Below are 20,545 nucleotides of genomic sequence, written 5' to 3'. Positions count from 1 at the left end.
TTGAGGAATTGTTAAATGTTGATGAAGATAGGGAAGCTGTGATTTCGTGTATAGGGCAAGGAGGAATAACATCTTGTAGGAGTGAGGAAGAGCCAGTTGTGAGTGTGGGGGAAGTTCGTGAGGCAGTAGGTAAAATGAAAGGGGGTAAGGCAGCCGGGATTGATGGGATAAAGATAGAAATGTTAAAAGCAGGTGGGGATATAGTTTTGGAGTGGTTGGTGAAATTGTTTAATAAATGTATGGAAGAGGGTAAGGTACCTAGGGATTGGCAGAGAGCATGCATAGTTCCTTTGTATAAAGGCAAAGGGGATAAAAGAGAGTGCAAAAATTATAGGGGGATAAGTCTGTTGAGTGTACCTGGTAAAGTGTATGGTAGAGTTATAATTGAAAGAATTAAGAGTAAGACGGAGAATAGGATAGCAGATGAACAAGGAGGCTTTAGGAAAGGTAGGGGGTGTGTGGACCAGGTGTTTACAGTGAAACATATAAGTGAACAGTATTTAGATAAGGCTAAAGAGGTCTTTGTGGCATTTATGGATTTGGAAAAGGCGTATGACAGGGTGGATAGGGGGGCAATGTGGCAGATGTTGCAAGTGTATGGTGTAGGAGGTAGGTTACTGAAAGCAGTGAAGAGTTTTTACGAGGATAGTGAGGCTCAAGTTAGAGTATGTAGGAAAGAGGGAAATTTTTTCCCAGTAAAAGTAGGCCTTAGACAAGGATGTGTGATGTCACCGTGGTTGTTTAATATATTTATAGATGGGGTTGTAAGAGAAGTAAATGCGAGGGTCTTGGCAAGAGGCGTGGAGTTAAAAGATAAAGAATCACACACAAAGTGGGAGTTGTCACAGCTGCTCTTTGCTGATGACACTGTGCTCTTGGGAGATTCTGAAGAGAAGTTGCAGAGATTGGTGGATGAATTTGGTAGGGTGTGCAAAAGAAGAAAATTAAAGGTGAATACAGGAAAGAGTAAGGTTATGAGGATAACAAAAAGATTAGGTGATGAAAGATTGAATATCAGATTGGAGGGAGAGAGTATGGAGGAGGTGAACGTATTCAGATATTTGGGAGTGGACGTGTCAGCGGATGGGTCTATGAAAGATGAGGTGAATCATAGAATTGATGAGGGAAAAAGAGTGAGTGGTGCACTTAGGAGTCTGTGGAGACAAAGAACTTTGTCCTTGGAGGCAAAGAGGGGAATGTATGAGAGTATAGTTTTACCAACGCTCTTATATGGGTGTGAAGCGTGGGTGATGAATGTTGCAGCGAGGAGAAGGCTGGAGGCAGTGGAGATGTCATGTCTGAGGGCAATGTGTGGTGTGAATATAATGCAGAGAATTCGTAGTTTGGAAGTTAGGAGGAGGTGCGGGATTACCAAAACTGTTGTCCAGAGGGCTGAGGAAGGGTTGTTGAGGTGGTTCGGACATGTAGAGAGAATGGAGCGAAACAGAATGACTTCAAGAGTGTATCAGTCTGTAGTGGAAGGAAGGCGGGGTAGGGGTCGGCCTAGGAAGGGTTGGAGGGAGGGGGTAAAGGAGGTTTTGTGTGCGAGGGGCTTGGACTTCCAGCAGGCATGCTTGAGCGTGTTTGATAGGAGTGAATGGAGACAAATGGTTTTTAATACTTGACGTGCTGTTGGAGTGTGAGCAAAGTAACATTTATGAAGGGATTCAGGGAAACCGGCAGGCCGGACTTGAGTCCTGGAGATGGGAAGTACAGTGCCTGCACTCTGAAGGAGGGGTGTTAATGTTGCAGTTTAAAAACTGTAGTGTAAAGCACCCTTCTGGCAAGACAGTGATGGAGTGAATGATGGTGAAAGTTTTTCTTTTTCGGGCCACCCTGCCTTGGTGGGAATCGGCCGGTGTGATAATAAAAAAAAAAAAAAAAAAAAAAAAAAATATATATATATATATATATATATATATATATATACCCCTCTGAGTTTTCTTCTATTTTCTTGCTAGTTCTTGTTCTTGTTTATTTCCTCTTATCTCCATGGGGAAGTGGAACAGAATTCTTCCTCCGTAAGCCATACATGTCGTAAGAGGCGACTAAAATGCCGGGAGCAACGGGCTAGTGACCCCTTCTCCTGTATATATTACTAAGTTTGAAAGGAGAAACTTTTGTTTTTTTCCTTTTGGGCCACCCCACCTCGGTGGGATACGGCTGGTGCGTTGAAAGAAAGAATAATAATAATAACAATAATGAGCAAGCTACAGAACACTGCCACTGGTTGGCGCAGCAAATGCCACAACATCAGCTGAGAGGTGCATGTGTTTATGTCACCGTGGAAGCATTTCTCAAATTATTATTGCCAAATTACTTTTTCTAACCATGGGTCCTAAGAATGTAAGTGCAAAGGACAGTGCTGAGAAGAAAAAGACGATGATGTCCACAGAATTACAGCATGAAATCATAGACAAACCACCAAGGTTTGTGGGTTGTTTGTGAGGCAGTACGAGCTAGTACCAAGTAGCCTATCTTCCATCTCCGCCAGCATACGTACACTTTATAAAACTAGTTTATTTCTTTACATTCTCTATTATGTTTTTATACAATATTTCTTATTTATAAATACATTGTTTCAGTGTTTTCCTTATGAAACTAGTGATCTAGTGCAGTTAGCCTCACAAACACTCCATTTTCTCTCATAATAAGAGCCTGAGAAGATATACGTAGTCAGAGCGGGAGCGGGAATGGCCGCCATCACCACCATTAGTCACATGACACATTTTATTCATTCTAGAGTATATATCATGTTTCTATGTTATTTATATTGTTTATTATGTCATATTAGATGAATTGTGATAGATAAATACGTTGTCGAGTTGATATTAGCGTCATATTGCAGTATTTTGTCCTGCTTCCCTTGAGCAGGAATTCCGCCGGAATGGATTAATGGCACGTCAATTAATATAAATGAGGAAAATTGATTTGATATACGAGCAAATTGAGTTACAAGCTAAGTCACGGAACAGATTAAACTCGTAAGTCAAGGTTCCACTGTGCTTCTCTCTTCTCCAGGTACAAACATAAACACTTACTAAAACCCACTTTTCACATCCAACCCTTATTTTACTACATATAATCCTTGAATTTATACATTTGTATTCCCTCTTTTTCCCTGCAATAATTTATCCTTCAACATTATTGCTACTCCTTCCTTAGCTCTAACTCTATTTGAAACCCCTGACCTAATCCCATTTATTTCTCCCCACTGAAACTCTCCTACTCCCTTCAGCTTTGTTTCACTTACAGCCAAGACATCCAGCTTCTTTTCATTCATAACATCCACAATCATCTCTTTCTTATCATTTGCACTATATCCAGACACATTCAAACATCCCACTTTTGATGGTTTTCTTTTTTTTTTTTTTTAAGTAAGCTATACGGGAAAAGGGGTTACTAGCCCATTGCAAGGCCCTCCTGTACCTGTTTTCTTTCTCTTGTTTCATTCTTATATCATTACTGAATTATGCTTAGAAGTGCTAAATTCATAGGGGTGATGCAGCATTTGAGGGAATTGAAGACAATCAGGTTCAGTTCAGTGAAGGAAAGGACAAGCCCAATTCCTAGAATCAAGACCCTCTCCCCAGCATCAAGGAACCTCCTTTGTGGGGACTTAATTCAACATAAATCAGTGTACAATTATACTGTTCCATTAGACCAAATTCTTAACCTTCTATTGTATCTACTGAGCACAAGAAATCACCCAATCAACTATTTCAACTTTCCACTAGTGATCAGAAATTTGTAATTTGGCCAATTTCACACTAAGTTCAAAATATTCAAATTTCAAAATAGGATCCACAATAAACAATCCAGGCATTCCTGGCACTAAAATAACATTTCCTCTGTTTATTAGTTACATTTCCAGGCTTCACACTTGAATTCCATTTTAATTTTTTATTCACAAAGAATTTTTATTCACACCAAAAGATAGAATTTTTACTGTTATGCAGTACTGTAATAATTGCATAAATAATATCAGCAAATTCATGAATGCACATTAGACCAACATGCTGACATGTATTGGATGCATGATGAGATCTGTTTACTCTTGAGCATTGGCAAAAATCAAACATTTCCACTACTTTCAGCTCAATTTCAAGCTATTTTGAGTACTAAAACCAATCAAAATCATCTCTATTTCTGTAACATATCTTCCATTCCATCAAATGAAACCATGAAAATGCAAATACATCTGTAAAAAACATATGAAAATACACCGCTAAGTCAATGTTTTAATCCAAACACATGGTTGCAGTTTTTTCCTCATTATGCACTGTGTGCTGCAGAATTTGCTTTATATATGTTTTATATAGTGAGAGAGTGCAAAAGGAGAGCAGATTATAGAGTGGGATAGGTACTGTCAAGAAATTTTAATGAAAATAAGAAAAAATTTTGGAGTGAGTTAAACAAGTCAAGAAAGCCTAGGGAACAAATGGATTTGTCAGTTAAAAACAGAGAAGGGAAGTTAGTAGATAGGGAGATGGAGGAACTTTTAAATGTCGACGAAGAAAGGGAGGCGGTAATTTCATGCACTGGCCAGGGAGGTATACCATCTTTTAGGAGTGAAGAAGAGCAGGATGTGAGTGTAGGGGAGGTGCATGAGGCATTACATAGAATGAAAGGGGGTAAAGCAGCTGGAACTGACGGGATCATGACAGAAATGTTAAAAGCAGGGGATGGGCACAGTGTTGGAGTGGTTGGTATTTTTGTTTAATAAATGTATGAAAGAGGGGAAGGTACCTAGGGATTGACGGAGAGTGTGTATAGTCCCTTTATATAAAGCGAAGGGGGACAAAAGAGATTGTAAAAATTATAGAGGAATAAGTTTACCGAGTATACCAGGAAAAGTGTACGGTAGGGTTATTATTGAAAGAATTAGACCTAAGACATAATGGAGAATTGCGGATGAGCAAGGAGGTTTTAGAGTGGGTAGGGGATGTGTAGATCAAGTGTTTACATTGAAGCATATATGTGAGCAGTATTTAGATAAAGGCAGGGAAGTTTTTATTGCATTTATGGATTTAGAAAAGGCACATGATAGAGTGGATAGGGAAGCAGTGTGCCAGATGTTGCAAGTACGTATATGGAATAGGTGGTAAGTTACTAAATGCTCTAAAGAGTTTTTATGAGGATGGTGAGGCTCAGGTTAGGGTGTGTAGAAGAGAGGGAGACTACTTCCCAGTAAAAGTAGGTCTTAGACAGGGATGTGTAATGTCACCATGGTTGTTTAATATATTTATAGATGGGGTTGTAAAAGAAGTAAATGCTAGGGTATTCGGGAGAGGAGTGGGATTAAATTATGGGGAATTAAATACAAAATGGGAAGTGACAGAGTTACTTTTTGCTGATGATACTGTGCTTATGGGAGATTCTAAAGAAAAATTGCAAAGGTTAGTGGACAAATCTGGGAGTGTGTGTAAAGGTAGAAAGTTAACCCTCTCAGGGTCCGTCCCGTAGATCTACGGCTTTACGTTCAGGGTCCAAACCGTAGATGTACATCATGAGCTCAGCTCACTCTGATAAACTGTGAGTGGTACATTTGGGCCTAGATATGAGAGAATACATCTATGTGGTATGTGTGCACCACATAAAACAGATCCTGCAGCACACTGTGTATAATGAGAGAAAAAAAACTGAAATCATGATTTTTCAATTAAAACAGCGACTTTGCAGTGTTTTTTCATATGTTTTTTATAGTTGTATTTGCGATTTCTTGGTCTCATTTGATAGAATGGAAGACATATTACAGAAATAGAGATAATTTTGATTGGTTTTAGCACTGGAAATGGCTTGAAACTGAGCTCAAAGTAGCAGAAATGTTAATTTTTTGCCGATATTCAAGAGTAAACAAACGACCTCACACGATGAGCTAAGATTAATTGCAAGTGCAGGAAACATAGATATTATTGCTATAACAGAGACCTGGCTCAATCTGAAAGATAGAGAGATGCCCTCTGAATGTCACATACAAGGCTATAAATTATTCCACACTGACAGGGTCAACAGGAAAGGTGGTGGAGTAGCGATGTATGTCAGAGACAATTTAAATTGTTGTGTTAGACAAGATATTAAATTAGAAGCGTCAGCCACTGAATCTGTTTGGTTACAGCTTCTCAAGGGCCGAGAAAAACTAATTTTGGGTGTGATTTACAGGGCCCCAAATCTTGATAGGGAGTGCAGTAAACTTCTATGGGACGAAATTCGTAAGGCATCTACATACGAAAATGTTGTGCTAATGGGAGATTTCAACTATAGACGGATTGACTGGAGCAATTTGACAGGAAATTTAGAGTCAGGTGACTTTCTTGATACGATCCAGGATTGTTTTTTAAAACAGTTTGTGACAGAGCCAACTAGGGGAAATAACCTCCTTGACTTGGTTCTTGCCAGTAGGGAAACACTAATTAATAATCTTGAGGTTAATGATGAGCTTGGGGAAAGTGATCACAAATCACTCAGTTTTAATATATCATGGAATTCCCCTAATAATGGCAATCAAGTCTCCGTCCCTGACTTTCGCTTGGCTGATTTCATAGGACTGAAAAATTACTTAGGTGGGCTGAACTGGAATGACCTGACTAAGGGTCAGGTAGGTGGTGATGGTTGCCGATATGATGCTTTCCAGGGCATAGTTCTAGCTGCTCAGTCAAATTATGTTCCAAATAGGGAAATCAGATCAAACAAAAATGATCCTAAATGGATGAACAATAGATTAAAATATCCGACTGGTCAAAAGAGAGGCATATATAGACAAATCAAAAGAGGAGAGGGGGAATTAAGAAATCGATATAGTATTCAGTTAAAGAGAGAAATAAAAAAGGGAATTAGAAAAGCAAAAAGAGATTATGAGGTTAAAGTTGCAAGAAAATCGAAGACTAACCCAAAAGGATTCTTTCAGGTATACAGAAGTAAGATCAGGGACAAGATAGGCCCACTCAAAAGTTCCTCGGGTCAGCTCACTGACAGTGATAAGGAAATGTGTAGAATTTTTAACACATACTTCCTCTCAGTTTTTACACAGGAGGATACCAGCGATATTCCAGTAATGATAAATTATGTAGAACAGGACGATAATAAACTGTGCACGATTAGAGTCACAAGTGACATGGTCCTTAGGCAAATAGATAAATTAAAACCTAACAAATCCCCAGGCCCTGATGAACTGTATGAAAGGGTTCTAAAGGAATGTAAAGAGGAGCTTAGCACACCTTTGGCTAATCTTTTCAACATATCACTACAAACTGGCATGGTGCCAGATAAGTGGAAAATGGCAAATGTGATACCTATTTTCAAAACAGGTGACAGGTCCTTAGCTTCGAACTATAGACCAATAAGCCTAACCTCCATAGTGGGAAAATTTATGGAATCAATAATTGCCGAGGCAGTTCGTAGCCACCTTGAAAAGCATAAATTAATCAACGAATCTCAGCATGGTTTTACAAAGGGGCAAAGGGGCGTTCCTGCCTTACGAATTTATTAACTTTTTTCACTAAGGTATTTGAGGAGGTAGATCATGGTAATGAATATGATATTGTGTATATGGACTTCAGTAAGGCTTTTGACAGGGTCCCACATCAGAGACTATTGAGGAAAATTAAGGCACATGGAATAGGAGGAGAAATTTTTTCCTGGATAGAGGCATGGTTGACAAATAGGCAGCAGAGAGTTTGCATAAATGGGGAGAAATCAAAGTAGGGAAGCGTCACGAGCGGTGTTCCACAGGGGTCGGTGTTGGGCCCCCTGCTGTTCACAATCTACATAAACGACATAGATGAGGGCATAAAGAGCGACATCGGCAAGTTTGCCGATGACACCAAAATAGGCCGTCGAATTCATTCTGACGAGGACATTCGAGCACTCCAGGAAGATTTGAATAGACTGATGCAGTGGTCGGAGAAGTGGCAGATGCAGTTTAATATAGACAAATGCAAAGTTCTAAATGTTGGACAGGACAATAACCATGCCACATATAAACTAAATAATGTAGATCTTAATATTACGGATTGCGAAAAAGATTTAGGAGTTCTGGTTAGCAGTAATCTGAAACCAAGACAACAGTGCATAAGTGTTCGCAATAAAGCTAATAGAATCCTTGGCTTCATATCAAGAAGCATAAATAATAGGAGTCCTCAGGTTGTTCTTCAACTCTATACATCCTTGGTTAGGCCTCATTTAGATTATGCTGCACAGTTTTGGTCACCGTATTACAGAATGGATATAAATTCTCTGGAAAATGTACAAAGAAGGATGACAAAGTTGATCCCATGTATCAGGAACCTTCCCTATGAGGATAGACTAAGGGCCCTGAATCTGCACTCTCTAGAAAGACGTAGAATTAGGGGGGATATGATTGAGGTGTATAAATGGAAGACAGGAATAAATAAAGGGGATGTAAATAGTGTGCTGAAAATATCTAGCCTAGATAGGACTTGCAGCAATGGTTTTAAGTTGGAAAAATTCAGATTCAGGACGGATATAGGAAAGTACTGGTTTGGTAATAGAGTTGTGGATGAGTGGAACAAACTCTCGAGTACAGTTATAGAGGCCAGAACGTTGTGTAGCTTTAAAAATAGGTTGGATAAATACATGAGTGGATGTGGGTGGGTGTGAGTTGGACCTGATAGCTTGTGCTACCAGGTCGGTTGCTGTGTTCCTCCCTTAAGTCAATGTGACCTGACCTGACTAGGTTGGGTGCATTGGCTTAAGCCAGTAGGAGACTTGGACCTGCCTCACATGGGCCAGTAGGCCTTCTGCAGTGTTCCTTCGTTCTTATGTTCTTATGTCTAATGCACGCCAGCTGGTGGGTCTAATATGCATTCACAAATATGGTGATGATATTTATACAATTATTACAGTATTGCATAACAGTAAATCTTCTATTTTTTGGTGTGAATAAAAATTCATTATGTGAATAAAAAATCAAAATGGAATTTATTTGTAAAGCCTCAAAACGTAACTAATGAACAGAGGAAATGTTAGTTTAGTTCCAGGAATACCTACATTGTTTATTCTGGACCCTATTTTGAAATTGGAATATTTTGAACTTTGTGTTAAATTGGCCAAATAAACAATTTCCGATCACTTTAATTTGTAGTTGAAACAGTTGACTTGGCGATTTCTTGTGCTCAATCGATAGAATAGAAGTAATACTAGTGAAATAGCTAAGAATTTGGTTGACTGGAATAATGTAATTGGCCTAAAATGGGAGTCAAAGTCGGCAAGATCGCCGATTCGTAAATATCGCTGACACATCAAAATTCGCGAGAGCATATTTTCGCCAATTTTCCATCAAATTTCGTACTTTTTGTTTTATTACCTTCACAAAAAGATTCTCTACCATTTCATAAGAAAAAATAACAAATTTTTTTTTGAAAATTCTTGGACACTAGGGCACCACTTCAGATTTGGGCCTTGGACCCTAAAGGGGTTAAAAGTGAACATAGAAAAGAGTAAGGTGATGAGAGTACCAAATGATTTAGATAAAGAAAAATTGGATATCAAATTTGGGAGGAGGAGTATGGAAGAAGTGAATGTTTTCAGATATTTGGGAGTTGATGTGTCAGCAGATGGATTTATGGAGGATGAGGTTAATCATAGAATTGATGAAGGAAAAAAGGTGAGTGGTGCATTGAGGTATATGTGGAGGCAAAAAATGTTATCTATGAAGGCAAAGAAGAGAAAGTATGAAAATATAGTAGTACCAACACTCTTACATGGATGTGAAGCTTGGGTTGTAAATGCTGCAGCAAGGAGGCGGTTGGAGGCAGTGGAGATGTCACGTCTAAGGGCAATGTGTGGTGTAAATATTATGCAGAAAATTCGGAGTGTGGAAATTAGGAGAAGGTGTGGAGTTAATAAAAATATTAGTCAGAGGGCTGAAGAGGGTTTGTTGAGGTGGTTTGGTCATTTAGAGAGAATGAATCAAAGTAGAATGACATGGAGAGCATATAAATCTGTAGGGGATGGAAGGTGGGGTAGGGTTCGCCCTCGAAAAGATTGGAGGGAGGGGGTAAAGGAGGTGTTGTGGGCGAGGGGTTTGGACTTCCAGCAAGCGTGCATGAGTATGTTAGATAGGAGTGAATGGAAACAAATGGTATTTGGGACCTGACGATCTGCTGGAGTGTGAGCAGGGTAATATTTAGTGAAGGGATTCAGGGAAACCGGTTATTTTATATAACCGGACTTGAGTCCTGGAAATGGAAAGTACAATGCCTGCACTCTAAAGGAGGGGTTTGGGATATTGGCAGTTTGGAGGGGTATATTGTGTATTTTTATACGTATATACTTCTAAACTGTTGTATTCTGGGCACCTCTGCAAAAACAGTGATTATGTGTGAGTGAGGTGAAAGTGTTGAATAATGATGAAAGTATTTTCTTTTTGGGGATTTCCTCTCTCTTTGTTTTATATAGATGCATTCTCTCGTCTCTAGGCCCAAATTTGCTGCTCACAGCTTAACTGAGTGAGCTAAACTCATGACACAGTACTACAACTTGAACCCAGCCTTCAAAGCCTGGGAGGGATCCTCAAAGGGCTAAGGAGACACTGTTATAGAATCAAATAATGCTGGGTTTGGGTGATCACATAGGAGCAACTTTATACCATACATAGTGGATTATTGGTAGAAATTTTGTCACCGTATAAAATCGAATTTGCATAAAGCAAAAGCACATGACGTGGGGGAAAAACCTTTATTCTTCTATACAGTAGCTAGCTGCTGCATCAGCTAGAAATTTATTTTGAGTTCCAGACTATTTAAAAAACAAGCTGTTAAACGCTTTTCTAAAATATTTACCAACATGTGATGAATAGCAGGAAAATTCAAATAACTAAGCAAGTAAATTAGTCAATTATTATAATCAATAAAAGTGCTAAACCTGAAAGGGTCATACAGCAGCATTAAATTAGTTAAGTTAAAATGAATTAAATAAAGCATAGTGAATCCATACCTTAATAACTTTGTTTTGTCTTTGTAGTTCTCGACAGAGTGACTCCAGTCTAGATTTTGTGAGGATTACTTTAGTATGTTCTGACTCCATCTGGTCCTTCTCCTTCTGAAGCACTTGCAACTGACGCTCAACTGATTTCACGCTACCCTGTGTTAACATACAAATTAAGCATTCTTTTTAAGAAATATTAACAACAAAGACAAGAAAAACATTTTATCCCATCACTATACGACTTAATCTTTCATGTTGCTTTGTGGCTGGTTCCCAGTGACATACATGAGAGATCTTCTTTCTTTCAACAAACCGGCCGTATCCCACTGATGTGGGGTGGCCAAAAAGAAAAAACAAAAGTTTCTTTTTAAAATTAGTAATTTATACAGGAGAAGGGGTTACATGAGAGATCACACACTTAATTATTACAGGGCCTTGTGAAAGGTCAAGAGATAAACTAACCTCATAAAATGGCCCTAATAAAAATTTGGTTATATTTTGCATCTAAGGCAGATGATTACTTTAATTTTCTGGAAAATGTGTGATTATGAGCAAATGTGTCATATACCTATGATGTGCTTGTGACCAGTAGCAAGAGTTTTCTACCCTGGCAGCCCAGACTTGGACCACCATCAATCAAGCTGCTGCTGTTGGTGGGGTCACTGGCTCACATATCCTTCACAGCCTGGTTTACCTGGCACTTAGAACATAAGAAAGGAGGATCACTGCAGCAGGCCTGTTGGCCCATACTCGGCAGGTCCTTTACAATCCATCCCACTAACAAAACATTTGCCCAACTCAATTTTCAATGCTCCCCAAGAAATAAGGTCTGATAATTCTATCCACTCATTTCCAAGTCCCACTCAAATCCAACCCCTCCCACACATATATTTATCCAACCTAAATTTGAAGCTACCTAAAGTCCTAGCCTCAATAACCCAACTAAGTAGACTGTTCCACTCATCAACTTCCCTATTTCCAAACCAATACTTTCCTATGTCCTTTCTAAATCTAAACTTGTCTAATTTAAATCCATTACTGCGGGTTCTCTCTTGAAGAGATATCCTCAAGACCTTATTAATATCCCCTTTATTAATACCTATCTTCTACTTATACACTTCGATCATGTCTCCCCTTATTCTTCATCTAACAAGTGAATGTAATTTAAGAGTCTTCAATCTTTCTTCATAAGGAAGATTTCTAATGCTATGTATTAATTTAGTCATTCTACGCTGAATGTTTTCTAACGAATTTATGTCCATTCTGTAATATGGAGACCAGAACTGAGCTGCATAATCTAGGTGAGGCCTTACTAATGATGAATAAAGCTGCAGTTTAACCTGTGGACTTCTGTTGCTTACACTTCTTGATATAAATCCCAATAATCTATTTGCCCTATTACGTATGCTTAGGCACTGCTGTCTTGATTTAAGGTTACTGCTCACCATAACCCCCAAGTCCTTTTCACAATCTGTATGGCTAAGTTCTACATTATTTAACTTATAAGGGTTATGGACACTCCCGAGCTTCAGAACCTTGCATTTATCTACATTGAACTGCATCTGCCACTTTGCTGACCATGTATTGAGTTTGTCTAAATCCTCCTGAAGTTCCCTGATATCTATGTTTGAATCAATTATCCTACCTATCTTTGTGTCATCGGCGAATTTGCTAATTTCACTAGTAATTCCCTCATCAAGATCATTGATATATATTATAAACAACAACGGGCCCAAGACTGATCCCTGTGGAACGCCACTTGTTACAGATCCTCACTTGGATTTAACCCCATTTATGGACACTCTCTGCTTCCTGATTGTGAGCCATGACTCGATCCACTAGAGCACTTTTCCCCCAATACCATGAGCTGCCACTTTCTTTAACGGTCTTTGGTGCGGAACTCTATCAAAAGCTTTACTAAAATCTAAGTAAATAATATCAAATTCTTTATCGTGATCAACAGCCTCAAAAGCTTTACTGAAGAAAGTTAATAAATTAGTTAGACAAGAACGGCCTCTCGTGAATCCATGCTGAGTATCATTAATCAAGCTATGCTTATCGAGATGGCTTCTTATAATCTCAGCTATAACTGACTCTAGTAATTTGCCTACAATTGAGGTCAGGCTTATTGGGCGGTAATTTGACGGTATCGACTTGTCCCCTGCTTGAAAAATAGAAATTACATTAGCCATCTAATCTAATTTAATTTCCTCTTATTACAGCAATGTTTATGATATCTGGTGGTAGCATAACGAATAGTCTTGACCAGAATCGGTAAAGGATCCCCTGACTACACATAAATTTAGGACTATGCTTAAAAATCATCGTCTCTCAATACTAACCAAACCAACCAAAACAACTTCTAATCAGTTTGAATCAACTCTCCCAATTATATTATATGACCTCTAGTCTATTAAAAATCTGCCAATCCATGAAATATTACTGTTTGAATCATTAATTATAATACTGTTTTTATTATGTGCAACTTCAAGATTATTCTTCTTACAAACCTCCACCTTGACTACCTCATATTAGTATTAAGATTCAATAAAGATTTATTAAAAAGTTAACCACTCTTATCCTGCCTAGATTTAATTAGTTATTATGTACTTAGACGGCCCAAAATGCCCTGGCACAATAGTGGCTTTCTTTGTACCTGACAAACCAAAATTGTAATTACACACTGTAACCTTTGCAAAGAAATAAAATCTTCATTCTTTATGGATACTGAAAGAAATGTTCCTTAATTGTTCTTACAGTACCCCGACTTTCAGCGATTCTGTTTTATAAATCCTCTTATATTTTTCACTAATGGCAGCAAACATAGGCACTACCCCATATGACAACGATGGCCCCTGCCTCAGATTTGATGCAATCTTTACAGAACACCCAAGGCTCGCCACATTCTTCAGAGCCCAAGGCAAGAGAATAAAAATGCTAACCCAAGATCTCAAACTGCTTCAAATTTCCAATGCAGAACTAAGACCACACAAGTCTTCCACCTAATCAAAATTACTGGCCTAGAGCTCAAAGTATGCAATCTAGAACAAGCCAATAATACCCACATAGAAGCACAGGCAACTGTCACCAGCCTCAAAGAACAAGTAACATTACTTAACAAGGCTGATGACAGCACAAACCCATTAACTGTCTAAATGTAGATCTACGTTCCCACTGCCAGCGTTCTGAATATTTTGAAAAAAAAAAAATCATCTTTTTTAAATTAAAGAGGACAATTTTCTGTGTGTAATAAGATCACAAAAAAAAATTTAGGGTCAGTACTTACCAACATATAAGACAGCAAAGTTGGCACTGGATGCTCAACTTTTTTTTTTTTTTTGTTTATATAATTTTTATGTTCCGATAATTACAATTTGTAGTAATTCTTGTGATTTCATAGCCAATGTTTGTTTTGACACTAATATTAGGTACTGAAATTGTACTCAAATAGTCACAAACACAATGAGAGAGGAACATTTTCACCTGCCTTGGTCACATACCATTGTCTAGAAATATATACAAAGTATTTATAGGTCCAAGCAATACTTGAAACATGCTGGAGTATATATGAAACTCCTTGAAGCATGTTGTAAGACAAGTGTCATTCCACTGCTGAAAGTGCAGCAGTGGAGTGACATTTGATGATCGTGCACTTCCTTGGCTTTATTTGTTTTCACTGTTACACACAAACATGTCTGTCTGTATCTGTCTGTTTGTGTCTGTCTAGCTGTCTCTCTTTATCTCTGTCACTGCTTATCTCTCTGTCTGTCTTCCTGCCTCTGTCTGCTTGTCTCTTTCTGTCTCAGAGAGAGCCACTCATGAACCAACAGGTGTTATACAAGATGCAGAGGTGTCACATCTGATTTCTGAACAAGTGAAAATGTGTTTTACTTGCCAGTCATGCTTATTATGCCTTATATCTGCAAGCACAGTATAGCACTTTCTCTGGATTATTTTAGGGTTATCCCAGGTAATTTACACTATGTATAATAACTGTATTTATGTGTACCTGTGAGACAAAGATAGGCAGAGACAGACAGACAGAGACATAGATAGATACAGAAGGAGATAGAGACAGTCAAAGTCAGTCAGTCAGTCAGTCAGTCAGTCAGTCAGTCAGTCAGTCAGTCAGTCAGCCAGCCAGCCACCCACCCACCCACCCACCCAGCCAACCGGCCAGCCAGCCAGCCGGACACCCCGCCAGCCGGCCTGCCAGACACATATTATACATTCCAGAATTGCTTATCTTTACTTAGGGCATAGGAGATAGGACATTCTGGAAGGATGACACTACCAGTGGTATCAAAATTGAAAGGATGTTGCACATGGGTTATTATCCAGGTTTTTCATATTTCCCAGACCACTTGTGGCCACATCCACCTCCAAGTCACTAAACTCAGGGTCAAATTCACTTTCCTCTTCATAGGGGAGTGCTAATACAACATGGCAACAGTGAATCCCTGGTGTTTGCCATGCTGTTTGCTCTAGCTGGCGTTCAATTGAACTGGTGCTCCCACAAGGTACCAAGTGGTCCCAGATTTTTTTAGTACTGCACACTCATTCTATACTGACACGGCATCTCAGGCCAATCATGCCAAATTTGGAGGCAGGAAAAATAAAACGTCAATCTACGTTTGGAGTACTAGCAGTAAGAACGCAGATCTATGTTTGGACAGTTAACCCTTTCAGGGTCGAGAGGCCCTCTCCTAAACTTGTTCTGAGGGTTAAAAATTTTTCGGAAAAAAAAAAAAAAACAATTATTTTTTTCTGATGAAATGATAATCTTTTTCCGATCATAATGACACAAAAAGTATGAAATTTGATGGAAAACTTACGATTTCAACTATCCAATAAAGTGGTCAGAAACTGGCAATTTTGCCAATTTCACACAAATTTCAGATGCCAATTTCCAAATAGGGTCCAGAATAAATAAGAGAGACATTCCTGGCACTAAAATAACATTTCCTCTGTTCATAATTCATGTCCCCCAGGCCCCTCTTACATTTCTTTTGCTTTCCACTTTGAATTTTTATTCTCACAAAAAATGTAAGATTTACTGTTATGCAGACTACTGCATTAGTGTAGAAATGGTATAAATAATATCAGTGCACTTGTGAAAGAATATTAGACTCACCATTTGATGTGTATTGGATGCGTGGCATGATTTGTTTACTTTTGAACTTTGGCAAAAATTTAACATTTCTGCTAGTTTGAGCTCAATTTCAAGGTACTTTTCATTGTGAAACCAATCAAAATCATCTCAATTTTTGTAATATTTCTTCCATTCTATAAAATGAGACCAGGAAAACTAGAATACAACCATAAATACCATACAAAAATACAGTGCAAAGTCGCTGTTTTAAACCAAAAACACGGTCAAAGTTCTTTTTTTCTCATTAAGCACTGTGTGCTGCAGGATTTCTTTTATACTGTGCACACTGACCACATAGACCCATTCTTTCATATGTAGGCCTACCAACTTTCTCTCACTAGATTTGAAGGTGCTACAATTCTTCACTTGCCTAACCCTTGGGCACAATCTACTTCCACTCCCTCTTCCTCCTCCTCTGAAGCAAGTTCCTCAGCTGTGGTCTGATACTGTTCCAGATGAAGCTCTTGCAGCTCTTCAGAGGTTAGCTCTTCCCTGTGGTCCTCCACCAACTCTTCCACATCCTCACCACTCACCTTCAACCCCAGGGTGTTCCCCAATACCACAATAGAGCCCACAACAGGCACAGGGTGAGCTGGGTCAGGGTCAGCCTCAAACCCTTCAAAATCCCTCTTTTGGACACAATCTGGCCACAATTGTCTCCAAGCAGAGTTCAAAGTCCTGGAAGTCACTCCCTCCCAAGCCTTACCTATAAGGCTTATGGAGCTGTAGATGTTGAAGTGATTCCTCCAGAACTCTCTTAGGGTCAACTAAGTGTCTGTGGTCACTTCAAAGCACTTTTCAAACAATGCTTTTGTGTAGAGTTTTTTGAAGTTAGAAATGACCTGCTGGCCCATGGGCTGGAGGAGAGGAGTGGTGTTAGGAGACAAGAACTTCACTTTTATAAAACTGAAGTCCTTAGACAAGAGGTCTAATAAGTTTGGAGGATGAGCAGGAGCATTGTCCATTAACCCTTTGAGGGTTTTCGTCGTACTAGTACGTCTTACGCGTAGGGGTTTTTGACGTACTAGTACTCATAAATTCTAGCGACCTCAAATCTAGTGGGAGAAAGCTGGTAGGCCTTCATATGAAAGAATGGGTCTATGTGGTCAGTGTGCACAGTCTAAAAAAAAATCCTGCAGCACACGGTGCATAATGAGAAAAAAAAAACTTTTTCCATTTTTTTTTAATAAATCAGCGACTTTGCAGTGTATTTTCGTATAGTATTTATTGTTGTATTCTAGTTTTCTTGGTCTCATTTTATAGAATGGAAGACATATTACTGAAATTGAGATGATTTTGACTGGTTTTACAATGAAAGGTGCCTTGAAATTGAGCTCAAAGTAGCAGAAATGTTCGATTTTTACCAAACTTCAAAAGTAAACAAATCGTGCCAAGCGTGCAATACACGTCAACTGGTGAGTCTAATATTCTTTCACAAGTGCACCAATAATATTTATACCATTTTTTACACTAATGCAGTAGTCTGCATAACAGTAAATCTTATATTTTTTGTGAGAATAAAAATTCAAAGTGGAAAGCAAAAGAATATAAGAGGGGCCTTGAGACGTGACTAATGACTAGAGGAAATGTCATTTTAGTGCCAGGAATGTCTTTCTTGTTTATTCTGGACCCTATTCCGAAATTGGCATCTTTTGAAATTTGTGTGAAATTGGCAAAACTGCTAAATTCTGACCACTGTACTGGATAGTTGAATTTATAAATGGGTGGTTTCTTGCACCCATTCGATAGAAAAAATGGAGTTCTAGCGAAATATTCATGTTTTTTGTCGACTAGTACAGTGAAATTGGCCGAAAATGGGGCTCAAAGTGGGCAAAATCGCCGATCCGTAAACATCGCCGAGACCGCTAACTTTGCGAGAGCATAATTCCGTAAGTTTTCTATCAAATTTCAAACTTTTGGTGTCGTTATGATCGGGAAAAGATTCTCTATCTTTTCATAAGAGAAAATAATTTTTTTTTTTTTTTAAATTTGGCCGACCCTGAGAACGAGTTTCGGAGAGGGCCTGTCGACCCTCAAAGGGTTAACAGGAGGCACTTGAGTGGCAATTTCTTTTCCTGGAGGTATTTTTTCACACTGGGGCCAAACACTTAATGGACCCACTCTTTGAAAATTTGTCTTGTGACCCATGCCTTATGATTAGCTTTCCACAAGACACATAACTTGTTCTTAAAGACATTGTTTTTCTTAAACACTCTGGGATTTTCTGAATGATACACAAGTAAAGGCTTCACTTTAAAATCACCACTAGCATTAGTACAGAACAAAAGAGTAAGCCTGTCTTTCATAGGCTTGTGTCCTGGCAGTGCCTTTTCCTCCTGTGTGATGAAGGTCCTTTTTGGCATTTTCTTCCAAAACAGGCCTGTTTCGTCACAATTAAACACTTGTTCAGGTTTCAATTCTTCACTGTCTATGTACCCCTTAAACTCCTGTACAAACTTCTCAGCTGCCCATTTGTCTGAACAGGCTGCCTCACCATGTCTTACAACATTGTGTATGCCACTACGCTTCTTAAATCTGTCAAACCAGCCTCTGCTGGCCTTAAATTCACTATCAGCACTGGTTCCAGGAGTTTTCTGTACCAGATCGGTATGCAACTTCCTTGCCTTTTCGCAAATAATTGTCTCTGAAACACTATCACCTGCAATCTCTTTATCCTTGATCCACACCAGCAACAACTTCTCAACCTCTTCAACTATTTGTGGTCTTTTTTTGGTTAGCATATTAACACCTTTCACAACATCAGCTTCCTTGATTTGTTCTTTCTTTGACAGGATAGAACCGATGGTCGACTTGTTTTTCCCATACATCCTGGCAAGCTAAACAAGTCTCACACCACTCTCATACTTCTGTATTATTTCCTTCTTCACATCTATGGTGTTTCTCACTTTCTTTACCACAGGGGTTCCACTAGCAAGTTCCTTTGGGCCCATGGCAGCTTATTTCACAGTCCCACAAGCACTAAACACAACGAAATAATCGTAAAATGCATGAATGAGAGCGCAGGTAAGTGTTCACTCAAGCATAAACAAAGCTAGACTGCTCACGGCGCCTGCGCGGGGACGCGGACAGAGCGGGCCGGCAGACAGGTCCCGTACCCGGCGGTCCGAAAATAGGGGCGCGTTCGATAATAGGGACACAGTTTGCCCGAAAAAATGGTCCTATTTTCGAAACGTTCGATATGTGATACGTTCAGTTTTTGAGGTTCCACTGTACTATAAATAATACTCTACCTCATAGTTATTTAAGCTTACTAAAAGTTCCCTGTTTTGTTTAGTACAGAACTGTATACAGTAGACTGTTATATGAATCTGTGTTAGATAAAATTCAGAACTTATGGGAAAAATATGATTATGTTCCTGGGACCCAAAAAATGCCAAACAACTGCTTTTCTTTTTTTTTAATCTCCAAATCTTACAAAAATAAAAATGGTAATGTAATGGTTGTTCATTATCGTTATATATTACTATGCTTAATGCACTGCTTAAGGCTATAAATGTTACAAAAATATTTCTTACCTTATATTGTGGTTGATGGTATATGTCAATTCTGAACAGAGTGAAGACAGGGAGGGAGTCAGTCAGTCAAGTCTGTCAGTAAACCAAGTCAGTCAGTAAGTCAAGTCAGTACAATTAGTCAGTCAAGTCAGTAAATAAAGTCAGTCAGTCCAGTCAAATCAATAAGTCAGTAAATCAAGTCAAACAATAAGTCAAATCAATCAATGAAACAAATAAGTCATTCAACTCAGTCATTCAAGTCAGTCAGTTTATTCAGGTAGTTGTGATCTATGTGTCATACTTTTCAGATGACAACCTAGCTTATTGCACAAGCCAATATATTTCCTTCATTCTTTTTAACTGTACGAACCAATGCTTCACTAGGCCATAAGCTCTCGCCATGCCCACCACACATGAACCACATTTAACCCTTTCACTGTCAGTGACATATAGGTATGGCTTACAAGCCAGTGGCCTCAAATCTAGCAGGAGAAAGTTGGTAGACCTACATGTGAGAGAATGGGTCTGCATGGTCAGTGTGTGCAGTATAAAAAAAATCCTGTGGCATGCAGTGCATAATGAGAAAAAACCTCCAATCGTGTTTTTGGATTAAAACAACGACTTTGAGGTGTATTCTCATTTTCTTGGTCTCATTTGATAGAATGGAATATATATTACAGAAATAGAGATGATTTTGACTGGTTTCGCGATGAAAAGTACCTTGAAATTGAGCTCAAAGTAACGGAAATGTTTGTTTTTTGCCAATGTTCAAGAGTAAACAAATGATGTCACCGTCCAATACGTGTCCAACTTACCAATCTAATACTTAGTCACAAATGGTTTGACATTATTTATACAATCACATAATAATGCAGTAGTCTCCATAACTGTAAATCTTCTATTTTTTTGTGAATAAAAATTCAAAATGGAA

At 38.7% G+C, this 20,545-nt stretch overlaps 1 protein-coding gene across 1 annotated transcript in view; it reads right to left on the bottom strand.

Annotated features, from left to right (window-relative positions):
• Positions 1–20,545, bottom strand: part of LOC128689929 (gamma-taxilin) — a 202,976-nt gene that overhangs the window by 100,384 nt on the left and 82,047 nt on the right. The window contains exon 5 of the mRNA XM_070088706.1: positions 10,957–11,103. Coding sequence (XP_069944807.1) covers positions 10,957–11,103 — 147 coding nt within the window. The remainder of the gene's footprint in view (positions 1–10,956; positions 11,104–20,545) is intronic.

The sequence above is a fragment of the Cherax quadricarinatus genome, chromosome 25, assembly GCF_038502225.1.
Source record: "Cherax quadricarinatus isolate ZL_2023a chromosome 25, ASM3850222v1, whole genome shotgun sequence".
Lineage (NCBI taxonomy): Eukaryota > Metazoa > Arthropoda > Malacostraca > Decapoda > Parastacidae > Cherax > Cherax quadricarinatus.
Note: the sequence above shows the minus strand (reverse complement) of the source record. Positions and strands in the feature narration are given on the sequence as shown.